Source organism: Crocodylus porosus, unplaced genomic scaffold (genome assembly GCF_001723895.1).
Source record: "Crocodylus porosus isolate Cpor-Errol unplaced genomic scaffold, CroPor_comp1, whole genome shotgun sequence".
Taxonomy (NCBI): Eukaryota; Metazoa; Chordata; order Crocodylia; family Crocodylidae; genus Crocodylus; species Crocodylus porosus.
Window position 1 is genome coordinate 10,354,410 of NW_017728923.1, and position 20,348 is coordinate 10,374,757.

Here is a 20,348-nt window from a genome sequence, read left to right on the forward strand (position 1 = left end):
GGCAGATTTTAAACCACTTAAAAAGAAAACGCTGTCAACTGCCATGCTATGGGCACATAATCAACTGGAAGACAATGGCACCAGGTACACATATAAGACGACAGTACCAGTTAACACAGAGGAAGGAAGGAGAGGTATGCCCAATGCATAAGCAACTGCTTCAGGTATTGAAAGCGAAAAAAAAATGTCTTTGACAATCATGGTTGTTGTTCCGGTGGTTGACAAACAGACACTCTGAAGACCAAAAGATAAATACACTTGTTTCATTAGTTCAGACTTTTCCTCTTGTTCATGTCTTTCTTCATTATTTAAATCCTTTCCTTTCCTGTCCATTTGTTTCCCCTATCTCTTCCCTCCAAATCCATCCCCGACCCCCAATCTACCATTTCATTTGCTTTCCCACAACTGGTTTATCATTGTTAAAAATCATTTATGTAGCACCATAAATTACAGGCATTTTACAAGCACAGAGTAAGATACATTCTTTGCCCCTAATCATTTACGGTATAGACACAGCCTAGACTGTTGCCTTGCCTGTTTTATATTATACTATACACTTGCATTTCCCAGCCAGATCAGCTAAATTGCCTATTTTATTCCTGAGGTTTTGATGAACAAATTGTGATTAAAATTGTGCATGTAGTGCAGAAATCTCACTGTTTGATGGTGTCTACCTAGATATAATGAGAAATCACTTGTACAAGGACAAAATGTTGTGCACATTTATTTATATCTACAAATTGTAGATGCAGAAAGGAGAACAGTTTTTAAAAAGGTAGGGCTGTATCTTTCTTTTTCTTCCTTTTCAGGTTAGCACCACAGCATAAGTTCTATAGCAGATCTCTTCAAGCTACTCAGGAATTTGGGGGGCTGGTTGCCATGGTGCCCCCCAAAATGTTTAGAGGAGCTCAGGCAGCCCAATAATGCCTTTAAAATAGGTGCACATTTTATGGAATGTTGCTTGTTACCTACAAATAAAAGATAAAGACCTATTTACATCATATGTACTTTCCAATTTCTAGTGCAAAACGTAACTTCCTGCAGAGTTCTATTTATGTTGCTTATGGTGTAATAGCTATTTTAGTTTATTCTTCCCTCTCACTCTTCATTTGCAGAATTGCTTTTACAGACTTGGGGAGCAGTAATCCACAGGGTATAGATGTTAGTGTTAATTTAACTATTTACCATTTCACATGATACCTGCCAAGTTCTAAAAAGTTATATATCTGTTTACCCATTGGTTTAATTTAGTTTCCCACCGTGACCACTCCTTGACTTTCATGAGTTTAGATTTCCTGCACTATCAAATTATAAGGGTGAAAGACAGTGGCTAATGCAGGCCAGCTGTTACAATGTGGAACTTAAGAAAAAAAAAATTTCCATTTATGCTGTTTGTTTTGGAAATGTTTATTTGGGGGCTACACTTGCAATATTAAAAAACAAAACCAACAAACAAAAAAAACCTTTAGAAAGCCATCTACTCTTTGAACTTCATACTTTGTACATGCCATAACCAGATGATGACAGTCTTATGTGCAAAAAATCCTATATTTACTATTGAGTTTACAAATTAATTGGTTGTGATAAATAACAAATATATATAATCTATTTGGTATTCTAAAATAGTTGCATTTTGTGGGGGAGAAAATAAAACATATTCATTGATATCCTACTCTGAGAAAGGGAAAGAAGGTAGTATAATTTAATTCATTAAAAGACCATAAATTCATGTATTTAATTATGAAAAAGGATTTTGCAATTTCCTTGAAAGGGCTCTGCATGTCATAGAGCAAACTGTTTCCTAATGAGAAAATAAATACTTTGCTTTGATTTTTATATTCCCAAACATTAGTGGAATTTCTTGGTCTAGCTATACTTTTACAGAAAAGATGATTGCTTTTTAGGAGGTAGAAACAAAGAAATGGATAGTTTTATTTTAAAGACCACAAACCTATTGCATATCCCATATTGATTCTCACCAAATCTAGGGTGTGGGTGTCATGTTGTTGTTTACTGTAGTGCCACTTCATCTACCCAGGATGTGGGGATGGTAAAACTGGAAACTAATTACACAGACCCAAATTGATTAATGTAGACAAAACTGAAGCTGACATAAAATGCCTATAATGTTCATGAATCAGTGAACAGCAGTCAGTTTAGAACTCTGCTAAAACCCTGTATAATAAATTCTTCTAAAGGGCTCCTCTGGAAAATCTTTTGCTGTGTCAGTTTGCACCACTTCCAAACAAATACTTTCTTCATTTTCAAGGCTGAATGGTCTTCCGCCGCAACCATTGGCCAGGGCTAATAGGGCTTAGCCCCCACCCAAAACTTTTCACAGCGGCCGGCAACAGCTGCAGCACCATGGCACTGCAGTCCCGCAGTGCCCAGCGCTGCTCAGCATGGAGCCACTCCTCCACTGCTGTGTACAGCACCCTGCAACGACCCTGTGGAAAGAGGGCCAGGGGTCAGGCGGGACTCATCCCCCACAAAATGATATTTTCCCCCACCGCTTATGATATAACTAGCCCAAATACAACAGGGGCAGAATGGAACTTTGCGGCAACCCAAAGAAGAGGGCAGTAGATGACCAGCAAGTGTCTATGGGGATGCTCTGAGTAAGCTCTGAGAGTGAGAGGCAGGCAAGGAATTGCATCCAGTAATTCTGTAGCAAGGCAATTTAGAAATCATAGTAATTTAGAAGTTGTGGTTGTCTTGTTAGCTTCCTTGTTTTCTCTTCAGGCAAACCATGGTAGGGTAATGACCAGTGACTATAAACACACAAAAAAGTAAAATATTGCAAAGGGAAGTGGCATGCATACTAGTAAAAGAAACACCATGTTCCTCTTGCAAGTAAATTATCTCAAAACAACCATGCATAAAGGCTTGGTGCATGAACAAAATATCTGGCTTGAAACAGTACTGAGATTGGGGTCTGAAAACCATGTCTTTCTGCCTCAGGTGTCTTAAACATTCGGCTTAAGTAGTCAAGCTGCATTTGGTTTTCTCTCTTGCTCTGTGGTCCAATGGCTATTTGGTTCTTTTCTTCTCAGTGGAACAGCTTCAAGAGGAAAGGTGTAGCCTTCCCCCTCTCTAACCTGGGGCACTCCCTATGCAAGTGGAAAACAGTGGCTTGAATTTTCTCAGGGACATGAGAGAACCAAAGTATACTCTCCCCCGTTCTGCATGTTTTTCTTTAATTACTAGGCTTTGTACAAAGGCAGGTAAGTAAATGGGTCACTTAGCTGCTAGGTTTTCCAGAAGAATTCACTCCCTGAGGAGCTCCTTAGCCAGTTTTCCAAAGGAAATTTCAGTTTTTAAACAAACAAACAAATAAAACAAAATCCTTCTATCATCTCTGGGAATGCTAGGAGTGGAGCCCCTTTCTACTCTGGCCCCAGCACAGCATCCTGGTCCCTCCTTGCAGCAAACTGTCCTCTTCATAGTTTGCTACTTCTTCTGGGAGAAAGCTCCAAGTGGGACACTCCTTCAATACCCAGATGTTCCACAACTGGGCTTTTCTAACGGGGATGACTATTTCTCCTTTAAAGGACAGACTTTCCTGTTAGAAGATAATACTACTACACGTTACAGAAATGTTTTAAAGAAGAGTGATGGGTGCTGATGAATTTTGTGAAGTGCTCAGTCTGGTTGCTGTGTATTAAAGCATGCTCTAGGAATGGCTATATGACTGAGCCCCTTAGGGTACTTGAGAAATAGCTAGTTTCTGGATCCTGATTGGGCATATGTGCAAGAAAAGCATCATTGCTCAGCTTTATCCAAAGTGAGGTACATCAGGAAATGTGTAGAAGTGCAGCTTTCAGGAGTCTGGCGAATATAAAGATCAAAAGTTAAGGCAGAAGGCAAGGTGCAGGTGTACTTTATAGACTAATTGCTAAATTAAAAAAGTAACTATGGTGTGTGCAATAAGAGCACATGTTATTTCTGGTATGACATGTTTATTAGTTAATGCAACTACTAAACAAAAAAGGACCAGAGGATTATAAAGTACAAACAAAACAAGAAAACCAAACAAATATTGCCCTTTGTTTGTCAGGTGAATACACAGCAAGTAGAGCTTCATTTTATGACTCCATTAGAAACTAAAGTGTGCACTGGTGAAATCCTGATCCCATTCATTTCAGTGGGAGGTTTGCCATTGACTTTAGTACTGACAGGATTTTGCCCCCGGTATTCTGCCTGTAGTCCATGACTCATTCCATAAGCTGTTTTTTCATGGTTACAGATTCAATTTGTCCAGTTAAAAGTTCCCTGTTTAGCATATAGGGAAAAATATAAAGTAGCCTATCTACTTCCAACTTGGCTTTTCTACATGCTTTTTTCTGGTAATAGAATTTGCTAGCTGAAAGAAAAGTAATGGCAGTTATCTCACACTGCTAAAATGTCTTAGTTTTTATGAAATGTATATTACAAACTTTCCCCTAATGTTTACATAAATAACCGATTGTGTCAACATATATTTTAATGCTTTAATATTGTTTGTGTTTAGTAATTTGCAAAGGATCTTCTAGTTATTACTATAATACTAAAAATGATAGAAGCTGTGATGCATTAGGCTACTATGCCACAATTTACTCCATGGTGGTGGTTCCCTTTAACTAGAGAATCTGTGAACTACAGAATCTGTTTAAGAGTAAGGAAATGGGAACTGTGCCTTCAAAGTTAGCTGCTGGGAGGCTGGAAGAGGTAGGATCCCCAGACTGCTTCCCCTGTGGCAGAGAGGAGCAATCTGATGCAAGCAGAGCTGGAAGCAGAAGCTACCTTCTGGAGCCAGGGGTGGTGGTGCTAAGAACTGGTTGTTATGAGTAGGTGGGCTGTGGTAGGGAGAGCAAAAGCAGTTTTCAGGTGCTGAAAGTGCTGGCTGGAAGTGATTATAGGGGTAGCTGACTTAGCAGAATGGATTGGAGGAGTGGGAGGTGGCAGGATTTTTAGGAGTATCGTGTGAGGGAGAGGCATTATCAAAATAATAAGGTTCGGCTCTAACCCCAGCTTTATTATAGCTGTGTTGTTGGGCCTACTCATTGAGCTAAACTGAGGAAGTGCAGTCAGCTGGAGCCCATGGAAGCATAGGGGACAGAACAAGGGGGACCAGGAATGTTAATATGTATAGGGCGAGACAAGCACTTAAGTTGCTTCTCTCCTATAGAACTGAGGGGCTACCACCTAATTTAAATATCATCAGTTTGTGGCAAGCAACAGGTGGGTAGACACATTGGGATGTAGAGAGAGGCAGCAAGCTACTTCCCGGCATCTGGGGATGGTTACATACCCTTTATGAAGCCCTCTTGATGTTAATGAAACTCCACGGGCAGCTGCCTGCAACACACACTTGACTCTATAATTGTGATTGTTAGGTCATTCACATGTCTACAGTGTGCATACGTGTCCTTTGAAGAAGAGGACAATAGATGTTGCTCTACTCTTTAAGAGTAGATGCTCTGTTTCTGCCAATGTCATACAGCCATTCAAAAGGAAAAGTGCCAGTGGGCTGTGGGATAATCACAAGCTGCACTTACAAATATCACATGCTGCTTCACTGTTCAGGAAGAAATGTGATTATTTGAGTGGTGTTTAATTTGTAGCCATGTAAAAGGAATAACAACAGTTTCTTGAAAAGCAGCTGAACAATTATGGCTTTCTGATCAGGGTGGTGAGAACAATCATTCAATTTTACCCATCTTCATGGAAGAAGAAGTTTGCTTAAGGGAAATAGTATTACTAAAAGATAAACACATTATATATGAAGTTAAAGGATGAACTGAACTGCATAATTTTATTCTCCTGACCGAAGGATGTCATTTTTCTTTTTTGGCATGTAAGGGTGCCTGTAGACATGCAGGGATGCTCCTCCAACATGTTGTAGTTGCAGCGCGTTGGAGCAGACACAATTATTTGACATTAAGTGAGTCTGCTGGACTCTGCATCTTGTGTATTCAGCATCCCCATACTTCAAAATGACAGTGGGGGTGCTAAAGCTCATTGAACCAGCTTCAATTAAAATATCCCTGCCATTTTGAAGCTCTGGATGCTGAATACACGAGATGTTGTGGGCACTTTAATTAGAATCAGTCTCAGAGCTGCTCTAATGAAAGCATCTCCCCAGCCCCTCTGAGCATGTATAAAGATATCCTAAATGTGCATTTGCTTTGGGAAATGGTAAGTCTGGTCCTAGTTGCAGGAAACAAGGAGGCTGCTAGAGAGAATCAGAAACTACTGGCAGTTCAAATAGCCAATGTCTACAGGATGCTTCAGAAACTAAGTTACAATTTTAGCAATGGCTGCATCATTCTCAGAATGGAGAGGGTCCAAGGTAGTTGCATTCCATAGTTTTGGAATAAAAACCTGATGGCTCAGAAGAATGGATAAATGGAAAGAGAGGATGCCAGCAAATCTAGTGTGTATCACAGTTTTAGGTGAAGGCTGAAGATAATTTTCCATGTATGTAATCTAATTATTTGGAGTAGGGTCTTTTGTCTTAAATTCAAAGTTGTTTTGGATTTGAGTAAATTCAGTAGTACATACCAAAAAAAATTCCAGTGTCTTTGTTTATCCCACCTTTTGCAACAAGCTGTCTGCTCCTGAAACTCTTGAAGTCAGTGGGGGAAAGAAGATTTGTTGTTAGGTGCTTTTTCTCTCTCTTTTTTTTTTTTTACTGAGAAACCGGAAAGAATATTGGAAATATTAGCAGGTCTTTCAGTTTGACCTTTCTTTTTCTTCAGTACTTATTCTCACTGCACAAGCTGGACTGGTGAATGGCATTGCATGTCTTTTGAATGGGTCATAAAATTCTATCATAACTCTACTGAATTTAGTCATACATATGTATATGTATAGGTGCATATAGTGGACTCACATATGAGGATAAAATCCTGATAGGATCTTTACAATTACCTCACTCCTTCTCTGTCTTATTACAGAAACTGTTCTAGTAAAGGTAGAGGATTTCAGGAAAAAAATGTAGTTAGATGTTAGTTGAGAAGGAAGGAATCATCCAATGAGTTCCATCGAAGAGACCAGGAGGAAAAAGAATAAGAAGAGCATAGGAAAAGGCAGTTTCACAAAGGGGAGGAAGAAGCCCTGTAAGACAGAGGATGTAGGGAGGGAAAAAGCACCCAGATTGCTCCTGGAATTGTGAAAAGGCAGTATTATAAGCCCCTTCCCTTCTGGGGCACACTCTCATTCCTCATTGTTTCCCAAACAGCCCCTCATAGTTGGGGCTCTGAGTGAAACACCAAAGGAAGATTTGAATTTTGAGCAAAGTATTTTCAGTTTTCCATTCTGTCCTTTCTAACATCTGTCATTTAATATATTGGTCTTTCTTTAACATAATATATTTTCATAATATATTTATATTTCCTATATATTTTTCTCAACTCAGGATCATCGTCTTTTTTAGCTGGGTATTGTATAAACGTCACAGTAGACAATTCTTTTTACTATGTTTAAAAGATGTATTCATGTATTCCCCTACTCGCCCCAATTTTGTTGCTTACAAATATTGCTGGGGGTATGGTTTTATACATTCTCCCCTTTAATTAAATTAAATGTAATTACATTAAATAACAAAACCAAACTGTCTATATGTCCAATACTTTTATACTTTGACAACTTATGATCCTCACTGTTCCAGGACCAGGCATTGTGAACGTATCTGTTATAAAATTCACTGCCAAAACGAAAGTTCCTTGTAACACTTCCAAAATAATGAGCTTAAGATCTTTCAGTCCCATCCAATTGTATTGTGCTGAGTTAAAAAAAAAAAAAAAAAAAAGCACTGACAATATTTAAACTATTGAGCTGTTTTTTTTCAGACCAGCTTAATATTGCTGTGTTTCAACACAAGCCAATATTGGGGATGGACAATTATACTAGTTCAAAGGTACATACAGACATTTAGGGAGGTTATGGGGAAGGTTAGATTGCATTAAAAATGGCCACCTGGCCTAATTTAGTTCACCCAGGTGCGGACTTTTACCTGCTGAAATCTACAAATGTGCCAGCAACTAATTACTTTGAAAGCTTTATGAAGTTATACTGCTCTGTTGGAAAGAGGAAGTGGTACCACAAGATTTCAAAGATACTCAGTTTGTACGATTATACAGAAACAAAGAGGATGGAAGCAACTATGACAATTATAGAAATATCTCCCTGTTGAACACTGCCAGACAAATCGTCATGCATATCATGCTTCCTATGCTGCAGTCTAGGTGAAAGAACCTATCTATCCTTTTGGTCAAGCAACTGCACTGCAAGAGAAGTGTAGACAAAAACTAATACCACTGTACATACCTGTCTTTAATACAGTCAACAGACAGGGCTTTTTTACTGCTCTAAAGAAACCGAGTTGTCCCCCCAGACTGCTGAGCATCATTTGCTCATTACATCAAGGTATGAAGGCAACCATAGTGTATGAAACAGAGAATCAAACATCTTTGACATTAACAACAGGGTGAAACAAGGATATGTCTTACCCCCTGTGTTTTTCAGCCTGTACTTTTTATTCCTGCTTTTTCATGCATTCAAGGACGGCAATGGTGGCATTTATCTTTGAACAAGAGTAGATGGAGACTTGTACAACATTGCAAGGTTTAGAGCAAAACCCAAGGTAAAAGAACCAGTTGCCCATAGTGAATCTTCCCTGCAAAATCTCTTGGGCTGATTTTCTAAACCATGCAAGATCTTTGGGATGGCAATTAGTCTTAAGAAGACTGTGATCATGTACTAAGGGGTGAAAGAACTAATACCTGACATTGCTCTGAAAAATAAATCTCTTTGTGTTGTTGACAGTTTTTTGCTACTTGGATTCTATGATCAGCAGGAATTTTCACCGTCAGACTGAACTAATAAAATCGGAAAAGCAGCTAAGAATTTTGGGCGATTATACAAATGTCCATAGAATAACAGCATGATATCAGCTATGGTGAAAATATGAATCTATGAGACTTCTGTGCTGTCATCCCTGCTTTAAGGTTCAGAAACATGGACTGCATATGCTAAGCATATCGAAAGGCTTCCACTTGAGATGTCTGCATAAGATCTTAAAAATAAATTGGGAAGACAAAATACCAAACACAGAGATACTGGAGCACACTGGACAGACATATTTAGAAAACACTGTCAAGAAAAGAGGTTGTGATGGATTGGCCATGTCAAAAGAATGGGAGGAGATGGTATTCTGAAGAATATTTTGTATAATGAGATTTGACATGGCTCTAGAAAGTGTTGGTACAACGATATGTGCAAAAATTATATGAAGTTGTTCAACATCAATGTAAAAAAATCGGAGGAGCACACAGAATCCCATCCAATTTGGAGGGAACATCTGGCACTGGGTGCAGATCAACATGAAGTAAGTGGCTTTGATCCAGAGGATGGAAGCCAAGCAAGAAGAAAGCAGCACACTGTAAATTTGGACAACATATATATTATTTTATTTAAAAAGATTACATAATTCCCATGGAAGGAGTATACATTGCATTCCATGTTTTGCTTCCATGGACAGATTGTGGAGTCTGATGGAAAGTTCGGGACAATCCTCAGCCTTTTTTCACAGATTTGTAGAAGCTGTTATGAGAGGCCAGCAGCAAGTATCTTAGACTGAGTCAAGTGAATCAGTGCTTCCTTGTCTATTTTACTATGGCTTTAAATGACTACTGAATGAGAGGAATCCCTATAGTGTGAGAGTCCATACCCTTCACAGAACCCCAGTAGTTGTCTGGGTTGTTGCCACTGTGTTTAAAAGGGCAAAGAGAAAGATGAGATGGGCATGTCTGGCTCTGTTTTCAGTCAGGTGGATAGTTGCAAATAACACGTTAGGCCAGTGGGGTAAGTTATATATGGTGGGCTTACTGATGAGTGAGCTGGGTTCTGATTTACTACACTATTATAAGTGATAAACCTGGTCTATTTGTTATCATTCAGTATATAAAGACTTCAGGATTTAAGGAGTCTTCAGTGAATAACAATGCAATTTATAAACTCATAAAGTAAAAAATTACAGGGAAGCAGTACTCTAAGGTATTGGTATTAGCAAGCTTTTATCATATTAGTGATGATTCACAAATGTAATTTACTCTTATGTGAAACAAAGTCATATATTAGGAATTTGATGTTGGATTTGTAAAAAGGAAAAAAAAAAATCCTGGTATTAACTTATATTATTTCATCTTACAGTGCAAGTAATTTGCAATATTAGACCAGTTCCTCATCTGCTGTCAATAAACCCGACTTTCTTGCTGTCAGTAGCACTACTTGATTTTATTCCAGTTGAAGATCAGACCACGTGGATTTGACATTTAATAACATTTTTTGTCCAAAATGTCTTTGAATGGGGCTATCTTCTAAGGCTGGTCTCATCTCTGCATTCTGTCACACCAAATTGGATGCAATAATTCATTTCATATTGCCCTATCCTGTAGGGGTATACTAAAATGTATTCATGTGAAGATGGCAATGGCCCATTCTAGGTTTTAGGAAATATTTTTTTATAAGAGAATCAAGCCATTCTCTGTGCTTTATTAAACAAGAAATCGTGCAAGGCACTGGACAATAGTGGGTGATACTTAGAGCTGAGAAAATATTTGGCAGGGAATAATTTATTTGATGAATTTTGTTTCTTTCCCTGCTTGAGATAGCAAGCAGACACTAATTACCTTGAATTAACTAATTTATTTATTCAGATTTACTCAACAAGTGTGTTGGTGGATTTTTATTTTTAATCAATTGATTGAAAACCATTTGCTGGAAGTATCAAATGTTCAATATCCAGTCTGCTTTGCTCAGTTGTGGATGGTCACTCAGTGACATGCTTTATTTCTCTTTATTGCTTAGATGAGTATAAGTCCTGAAATCAGGGGAAAGATTAGAAGAAAGCACTTGGAACGCTGAACCTCCTAGGGGGAAAGAAAACAGAAGAAGAATTAAAGAATCTTTTTTAAGTTTTAGGAAAATTATGGAAAAAAGTTTTCTTCCCTGTCATATCTGAAGCATGTATATTTGGCACTTTCTTTAGCTTCCATGTCCTTCTGCCTGGTCCATGGTGAAATATTTGGGGACAGTCTCTCCATATTATATTGTATAGTCTATATACAGGCTGTCCATATTATAGTAAACTATTCCCTACCAAAAGAGCTAGAAATAGGATCACATTCTTATAGCTCCAGTTTTATAGATGACATTCTCTAGACTCTCTAATCTGAGTCCTGCTCTATTTTTCCAGCAGTGGCTGGCTACAAGAAGGTGACATATACCTATGTACATAGTGGCTGATTTTGCTCCTGCTGCAGTCAAGGGTAAAAACAACAAACCCATGTCACTGACATTGTGGGCAAAAGATTGGACCTTAATCCATACCCACATGGTAGGCAATAACTTGGCTTAATCACAATTGTTCTCCTTTTGCACAAAGCTGACACAAAAGTGATTAGGAGACAATAACATGTGGCTTTTGCCTCTGCTGTATGTTACATATATTACACAATTAACTGGTTAGTCATTCAGCAAACTTAGACTGGCCACAAATGGAAAGTAATTATCACACTGTAACAGATAGCTCTTTTCCTTTAAGGGAGAAGTAGCCTAGAACTGCAGGCCAGGTAGGGCACAGCAGCTGGAGGTCACTATGGCAACAAGATAATGAGGTCAATTAGCAGGCAGCCCAGGCAGTCTGCTGAGGGGAAGCGGGCAGGGCCCTGGGAGGATATAAACCTGAGGCTCCATCTGCAAGCTAGTGCCTCCCTGGCAGCAGGGCTCCTGAAGGGACAGGGGTCCTGCATGTGGATCCCCTGAGGCTTGGGGAGCTCACTAGGATATAGCCCAGGGCTGGGAGTCTATCCTGGGTGAAGGGTCAGGGAACATTTTTCTTCTTAAAGGGGCATAGGGCTGCTTTCCCTTTTGGTATTCATGTTATACCCTGGGGGCTAGTTGTTCACATTAAAGTTACAAGGCTGGGACTGTAGGAGCAGTATACAGAGGTCCCACTAGTGCCCAAGGGGCATGTAATTGGTTCAAAGCCTGCCAGGGGTAAGCTCAGGGCCAAATGAGTGTAGAGCCTGAAATCGGGCCGAATGAGAAGCCACAGAGCCACGCAGGGGCCAGGAGCCTGGTGTCCAATGGGCACAGCCACATAGGGGCCAGGTGCCTAGCATCTGAGAGAGCTAGACCAGAGCTAATGCCTCAAAGCCAGGTCTAATACAGTGGGGCTGGGCTAGAAGTCCTAGCTGAGAGGAAAGGGATGATGGCCAAGGAAGCCAAAACCCCAACAAGAGAACAGGAACATAGTAACACCCATGAGGCTTAGGGTGTGGTGTAGGGAAGGGCCGGAGCCATGCAATTAGCCCTTAAGGCTATAACTGGCCTGCAGTGGCACTGCCAAGAGAGGGCCAGCAAAGGACCTGAGAACAGTGAGGCCTGGCTAAGGGCCTGGGAATAGTAGAGATCAGTAGGGTGCTATTGAACCCCAGTGGAGATCCAGTTGGATGGGTGCCCATGCAAAGGCCTGTGTGCAGCCTCTCTTTTAATCTTATTATTCTGTCAAGGCATGGTGGGTGAGACAAAAGGGAAGGCACCCTAGAGGCAGAGCGGAGCATAGTTGAAGAGCTACCTTGGGGTGTCATGACCACCCCTGGCATCCCAATATGCTACACACAGTGAAAATGACTATCCAGATACAAAGAGCCAACCAACTGTAAGTTAGTGCTTGAAAAAGTATAACTGCCATATGTGGTTTTTATCAATCTTTAATTTAATGTGCAGCAGGGCCCTTTAAGACAGGGGACAGGAGAACATTACAAAATGGAAAGGGTCTGATCCCCAAAATGCATCCTGTCATCTTCTGCCAGTCCCAGCACTGTCAACAAGTAGTGGTAAATAGTCATTTGATACAAGAAGAATCTCTGGATATAAAAAGCCAGTGAATGTTTCTAGCCTAGTGGGTGTCACCTAGATGTTTTCCAGCATCCAAGAGAAGAAAAGGGCAAAATAAAGCCTCTCCCTCCATTTTACCATTTGGATTTGCCCCTGAAGTAATTTCATTGAGAACTGAGAATACTGTCCATTATTTAAAATCAAGGCAATAGCAAATGACTAGATTTATGATTTTTCCTCAGGCTTCACAGAAACAATGTCAGAACCTTCAAAATAAATCTGGCAAATGTCCAGTGAAACCAATTTTCCAGACAAAAGTTTCAAGGCTGCTAAAATAAGACTTCATAATGGAAGCTGTTTGCAACCTGAAAAATAGAGAGGACATTATGTCTAAGGAACAACGTGCATAGTAAATTTGTAAACTAGTAACACTGTATATTAAAGTAAGTTTGTCCTATTTTCAGGTTGAAATAAAATACCTTAAATCCAAAGTAAATTTAAGCACGGAAACGAGAACTAAGGCTTGTGCTGTGTTCCTTTCACACACAGTGGGATTTATGTATTAGATTGACTTGTCTATATCTCAACATGGTTTAGTTGTGCAGATAGCTATCCTGAAGTTTGGATGTTTCTGAGTTTTTCCAGCTAGCTTGGCCTGGAAATCTGACTCTTTCTTTCCTCTGCTTATTTCCTAGAGATATTTATGTTTCAGTTGGTATTGAAGCAAAGGGATAGCAGTATTTTTACAGTGTTTAACTATTGGTGTTGGATGAAACCAGGAGATGGGCTATACGTGGTAGGTAGATGAGTATTAAATTATTTCTGATACCCCATTTTCCCCATCCTTCCCTTCTCCCCACCCCCAGTTTAATTCCTGGGTGAAAGTTTCCCCTGTATAATATTTCATGGTTGCAGTTGCTGTAGGTTTTGGCTTTGTGTGTTGCTTTCTTTTGTATTGGGTTCAGTTTATCACTACTAACTGCAGTGTACTGTAACTGTAAGATCATCTTCACTATTATCCTGGTATTATGTGATTGTGTTAATCTTGTTTAAAATCTTACAAGCGGATACGTTGAAACCCTTGTTGACATCCCTGGAAGTTACACCATTGATTTTAGTGGACAGATTTGAGCCCCGTGATTTATTAGACATTGTACAGTACCTAGTGAAATGGCATCTCAATCCTGATAAGGGTTTTTAAGCATTACTGTTATATTGGGAATGATTATCTGCAGCATGATGGCTTATCTTTGAGAGACTTTTGCAGTACCTAGGAAAGAAGGCTGGCCCCTGTACCTCTGTGCTCCCAATTTTGCAGTTTGTAACATAAATATTATTTCAGTTTTGCCATTAATAAATATGTCAGGATATGACAATGAATTATGCCCTTTTAATACTGTAATGTAGCTCTAACTTGGAAATCTGCACGTTCTTTTTTTTCTTCACTTTTTTGGTGCCAGTAAGAATATGCTGATCAGATGTAAGTAGTTTTGATTAGTATTTATTTTTAAAATAACTACATATTTTCAAATATCGCTGTTAACATTCATATTCCTTTGATCTCAACAGTAATCAGGCTCCTTTATAATTAGCAGTAGAAATGTATTTTATTCTAGTTGGTAGCATGGGTAAAATTGTTAAGTAGCCTGTAGTGTGGATTGGAACAGAAATGTTGCTACCACACATGGGTTCTCTCAGCTGAAACTTCTAAGTAAAAGGGCCTGTAGGAAATGTCCTTGATAGCACTAGGAGAAAGCAACAATTACTATCTTTGAAAGCCTAAGGGGTGCACTGCAGCAAGAGTTTGAAGACTCCCATTGAGTTCAGCAGGTGCGGGACTGGGTTGGTCAGCACAACAGAAGCTGGCCCATGACCTTAACATCTTTCTTATTTCTCAGCATCACAGGAAGAACTAGAGAGTGCTGGCATTGTGCTTAGGAAACAGGATTTTTCTGAATGCTTATGCATTGACACATGAGGTAAAGGAAGGATGCATTCACTCCCATCTGCCTTTCACCCGCTCCTTCTTCACCTCAGCAAGAGCTAAGCACAATCTGGCCAACAGCATAGTTAATATTTTTTTTCCCCTGACTAGATGGCTTGGGGTAGCAGCACTAGAAAATGTCATTTGACTTGTTTCAGGGAATAAGATGTGAAGAATTGATTGAGTAATCAATTTAATAATGAACAGAATTTCAAATACAGAAATAATTAGTTGACACAGCCTTGGGACACAGTTCACTAAAGTTTTATATGCTTTCTGTGTAGCCTGTCTGTTCAAAAATAGGATTTTTTTAATGTAAAAATGATGTATAGGCAATTGCAACGCACATTCTTTTATCATATTAATAAAATCTTTTACCATCCTTTGAAACTTGTGAAACCATGATGCACTATCAATATGCACAGATCAGAAAGCAGAGCTAGATGCATAAACACTTTATCAGAAAATGTGCTTTCAGTTTAACCAGCATAATCCAATTCTTCCTAATGTGCCATTTCAGAATGTATTATAATGTAATGTATATAATACACAATACACTAGACAAAATGAGGTGCAGAATGAGGCTTAAAGGTGAACAGATCGGGCATCTTTGGTTGTTGAATGCTGTTAGTTGAACTGGCAGATGAATCGGATGCTTTTCTTAGCTAGAAGGAGACGCAGGCCTGCTCCCATTGTAGTAAAATCTGCTGCACATTTGTTTCCAGTGTTAATGAGAACAGGATCATGCCCTTAGGAAAGAAGTGGTCTTCCTCTATCAACACCCCATTCTACATACTTTAGATTGGTGTAGATATGGGAGCGCTTTTCCTGACATGGTCAGTGCTTTCATTGATTTAAATAAAATTGCAAGAGAAAATCTGAAATCAAAAGTATTGTGCTTTACAGAATACTTATCTGTGATGCATAGAAGGCCAGATCCTCGGGTAGGTGTAAATCAGTATTGAGCCATCTTCTCTTGTTAGTGTCAATTTTGTCAGACCTAATTTTTTTGAAAGTTACACTGCTCATTTTTAGATGAGAAAATCATCACAAATATATAATTTCCATAAAACTGAGAGACAGCTGAAATGTATTCTAACACTTTATAACAAAGGGAGATGGTATCACTGTAAATCAAACATCAGCATATCACGTTCAGGAAAGGAATATTTTGGCCTTAAGGTTTTTTCTAAGCTGTCCTTTCCCCAAATTAGATCCAAGTTAGTTGAGAATGCAGTAGTGTTTTCCTGCCACTTCATTATAAAAATTGACATTTTGCTAATAAGTAAATTACATGTTTTTATTTTTTTAGTAAAAACTGATTTTCTCACACAAATTGCAGGTAATCATCCATTAATATGTGTATATATAACATGATTTTTAAGATTATTATGCAAATGTATTGTTTTATATTTTCTGAAATAAAGTTAATATTGATGTGCTTGTGGTAAAGCAGTTACTTTTTATTACTGTGAGGTAGAGGTCTTTAAGACTCTCCTGATTACTGTTTTTTTAACAGTATAGATTTTAGTTTGCTCTCCCAATCCTGCTTTGCTATTATATCTCTTGATGAGCCTTGTTATAGGCTGTTTCAGCAGGTGCCTATCCATTTGCCACCTGCCCTGGTGCAGTGAATGATTCTGCAATTTAGTTAATGCATTTTAATTATTTAGGTGACATTTTACCTTGTATGGTTAGGCAGAATATGTAAATTTCCTAGGGACGTTTGTTAAGGCAGGATTTTTTTGGTATCTACACTAAGTGCACAGCCGCTAGTCAAAGATCATTGTCAAACCAAAAAACAAAGCACTGGGGGAAGTTCTGTTTATTCTCCTGCTTATGCACACATTTGATTGTCTCTCCCTTTATTTATTCCTTGATTGATAGTTCAGTAAGTGTATATTATATTAGTTGATGTACTCGGTAGGCAGGATGTATATATAGTTTGCTACGTCTGCACCAGCATACAAAACATTTAATGGTAAGAGTGGTTCCAGTTGACAAGGTCAAGAATTATTTCTTCCAAATAAATAATACAGTCTAGAGAGTGATCAGCACTATTTTCCATTGGAAATTTTTTTTCTAAACAAAGATTCTATTGATTAATTCAATTAATCAATTTCTACCTTATGTGTAGCAATGTAAAATGATTAAAAACACAATAAATATCTAAACCACAAAAACAGTTGCAAAATCATTCCTTTTTACAAACAGTATAAATTTGTCAAAATATAGGAAAATCAACATATTAGTGCTTTTTTCTATTTTAATATAGCACATAACCATAGCTCTTATTTAATTTTTAGTCATGTAATATATATAACTGTGTGTGTGTGTGTGTGTGTGTGTGTGTGTTTGTGTGTGTGTGTGTGTGTGTGTGGTTTTGTTACAAAAATAAAGCAACCAAATATTGAATTAGCACAAATACTTTAACTCTCTTCTGATTTACTTTTCACATATCCCTGTTCCACACATTGGCAGTTATCTCCCAGCAGGACTAACAGCAGCAGCAATAACGCTATGAAGTCAGTAGATGGCTGTAGAAAAGTATGTTGAACACTCTTGTGTTAGAGTAATAAGATTGGGGAAGGCCTTGACCTGACTGGATGCTGCTTTTATCTGAAGTACATTTAAAGAGATAAAGGGGAAGCAGGGTGCAGTACATGCTCCTTTCTTTTCTGTAGGAGCTTTGCTTTGAGTTTAAGCAATTCTCAAATGCAGGACTTGTGAACTGGGTCCCTTAGCAAGGAAAGGTAATAATGGCTTGAGTGCCACTGGAGTCACCTGTCTTACTCTGATTTTTTTTTCCTCAAGACGTCTTAGAAATCTGCCTATAAATTCCTACAGAGGGGGCTTTTGTAAATCCCATATTAGCTATCAGGAAGTGGTATATCCCCGTTTGTTTATTTATTTATTTTTTTGCTTTCACCAATGTAGTTGGCTGCCTTTAGTGCACGGACCTGCTCATTAAACAGACACACCAAGAATTGTTACCTAAGCAGGCTTGACAGTAAAGAAAGGACAGGCAGAGTTAGGGAGAAAAAGGGAAGAAAAAAAGACAGCCTGAAGCAAGTCACTTCACACGCAGAAAGAGCCACTGAACGAATGCTATTCTCATAAACAAACAAAAAATATCTTGTATAAGAAAAGAAGAGAACTGTGAGGACTTGACAGAAAAAGGCAAGATTTTCTACCCACTGGTTTCAGTTTTCCTTCCAGACATACTTGGTGAAGTAAGGAGACTTCTGTTTGCTGACAGAGCCCTTGATTTCTCTTTCAACATGATGATGTATTTGTGGGTAGGTAGTGTCTCTCTCCATGTCAATCTTTTATTAATAAATTGACTTCGGAACTATAGATTTTAGCTTATAATAATAGCATATTTTGTGATATGTAAAGGTGTCTATGCTGCAGGATAGCCTAGCACAGCTAGTGTACAGTACATGTGCTTGCATTACCAATGGGAGTTTAAACAATCTGGTTCATTAACGTTAAGCTGCATTTTATTTTCAGGGTTTTCAGGATGTGTCGTAGTGAACTGCTTTCTTTTCCTTGCTTTAAAAAAATGTTATAATTGTGTCTCTAAGATTCACTGTGCGTTTCAGTCATGAAACGAATGCTGCATCACTTGTGACTGTACAGAATTTGCTTTCTTTTTAAATAATGAAGCAATCTTAATATCCTTAAAACTTCTGAATTATGTTACTCAAGCTAGATGTGTATGTAATACTTTTTACAATATTTCTTAGCTTGTGAAGTATGTGTCAATTGATGCATTTGTTCAAGTCCTTTTTCATTCAGCATTGTTCTGATTCCTTGCAGCAAAATCTGTTCACCTGAGGAACTAAAAAAGGCAGAGCTGTAACATACATATTGTCAATTAGTGAGCATATTAACTTGTTAGTTCATCTAGGTGTAGACCCAAATAAATTATTCACTAAAAGTGTTAGTGAAAATGAATGTATAATTTATGTATTTAGAGAAATACATATATATTTCTCTAATCTTCAAAGCATTAGCATCTTCTAGGGAAATGCTTTAAATGAACCCATTTGACAACCTTTATTTTTTAAAATTGAAAATGTATTGAAAAATAGAAAAGGGCTCACTACTTATCTGGGCCGCCCATTCAGAATAGACTTACGTGCAGGTGACACTCTTCAGAGATTTTTTTAGTAAATCGCTGTCTGCTTAAATTGCTTGTGGTTTCTGCTGTAAGTTCCCTTTGACAGCTTCTTCTAATTTCTGTTGACTCTGAAGTATTATAAGAACTTCTGTGGGCTATGCAAAAGGCACTGTATGCTGACTTTTAAGTGATTTGTTTCAGTTCTTTGACCTGTTATCTTTTCAAGAGCTTCACCAATCAGTGAAGCTTATGATATGAGTTTCTTTTTTTCAGCATGCTGTAGCACAATAAGTTAGTTTAGTTTCCACAAGCAATACCTATTCATGTTCTTCAGCAGCGAGAGGTATCACAGACTACTGTCCATTTATTCTTTAACCCTTTACCATGATTCTTAGTTTTATTGTAACTGTATAACCATTAATCCAAATTTGTAATTTCTTATACTTAAATATGTTAATATAAAATCTGAGCTGTGGCTATGACAACCTGGTTTTTGGTAATATTTTAAATATTTTTTGTCTTTGTGTTTAATACATTAGCATGTAGGTGATTGAAAATACACAACAAATATTTGCACATAATTTTGAATGGGAGGGAAAAATTATGAGCATATGTTGTACTATATTTTTGATACTTTTATTCAAGCTGTTTAATAGAAAACACTATTTTAGTTAAGGCCTTAGTCTTTTCTTTTTTTTTTTTTCTTTTTTTGGAGAGCGTATGTATCCTTGTAAATGGGAAAACTTATGTCCGTAAGTTTAATTACAGGTACCTATTCAGTCTTTTATTATCTTTAGTGTTGATAACTAGTGTAATTCGTATTATTTATTAATTTTCCTAGCTATGCCTGTGTGTTATCACCCAAAGCACAAGAATAAGCAGTTTCTGGTGGTTTGCCCTCTTGGGTTCTAAAAGCTTACTGACCTGTTTTCTTAGTAATTAATCTTTGACCTTTAAAAGCCCACTCCTTCAATTTTTATTTTCTTCTTTTTGACTTATATTTTATGGTACTTCATATTTTTATTATCAGCATAGAATGTTTATATCCTATTTTTGGTACTACTATACCCGGGTATTAAACACTATTTCCATTTTTAATTTGTCTTTACTAGTATACATGATTTAACTAAAACCTCCAAATCAGATTAGTTGGAGGCATGCTGAGAATGAAAAGGTTTTATTATATTTAAATACTCCTGTTTCTTTAGGTTCTGGAAATTAGGAAGGATTTGTTCAGAAAAGATTTTATTTTTTCTTAATAGCAGCAATTTTGTACCTCCAACGTGTGTGTGTGTGTGTGTGTGTGTGTGTGTGTGTGTGTGTGTGTGTGTGTGTGTGACAGAAAGAGAGTGA

General features: G+C 38.0%; 1 protein-coding gene across 2 annotated transcripts in view; it reads left to right on the forward strand.

The window, feature by feature from the left end:
• The window catches only part of RBFOX1 (RNA binding protein, fox-1 homolog 1), a 1,970,253-nt gene that overhangs the window by 1,344,620 nt on the left and 605,285 nt on the right, over positions 1-20,348 (forward strand). The window contains exon 1 of one of the 2 annotated variants that reach the window (XM_019540076.1): positions 17,588-18,168. The exons of the other annotated variant lie outside the window; for it this stretch is intronic. Within the exon in view, the coding sequence (XP_019395621.1) occupies positions 18,151-18,168 (18 nt within the window). The 5' untranslated portion in view covers positions 17,588-18,150. Of the gene's footprint in view, positions 1-17,587; positions 18,169-20,348 lie in introns of those variants that run through there. 2 annotated transcript variants of the gene reach the window in all.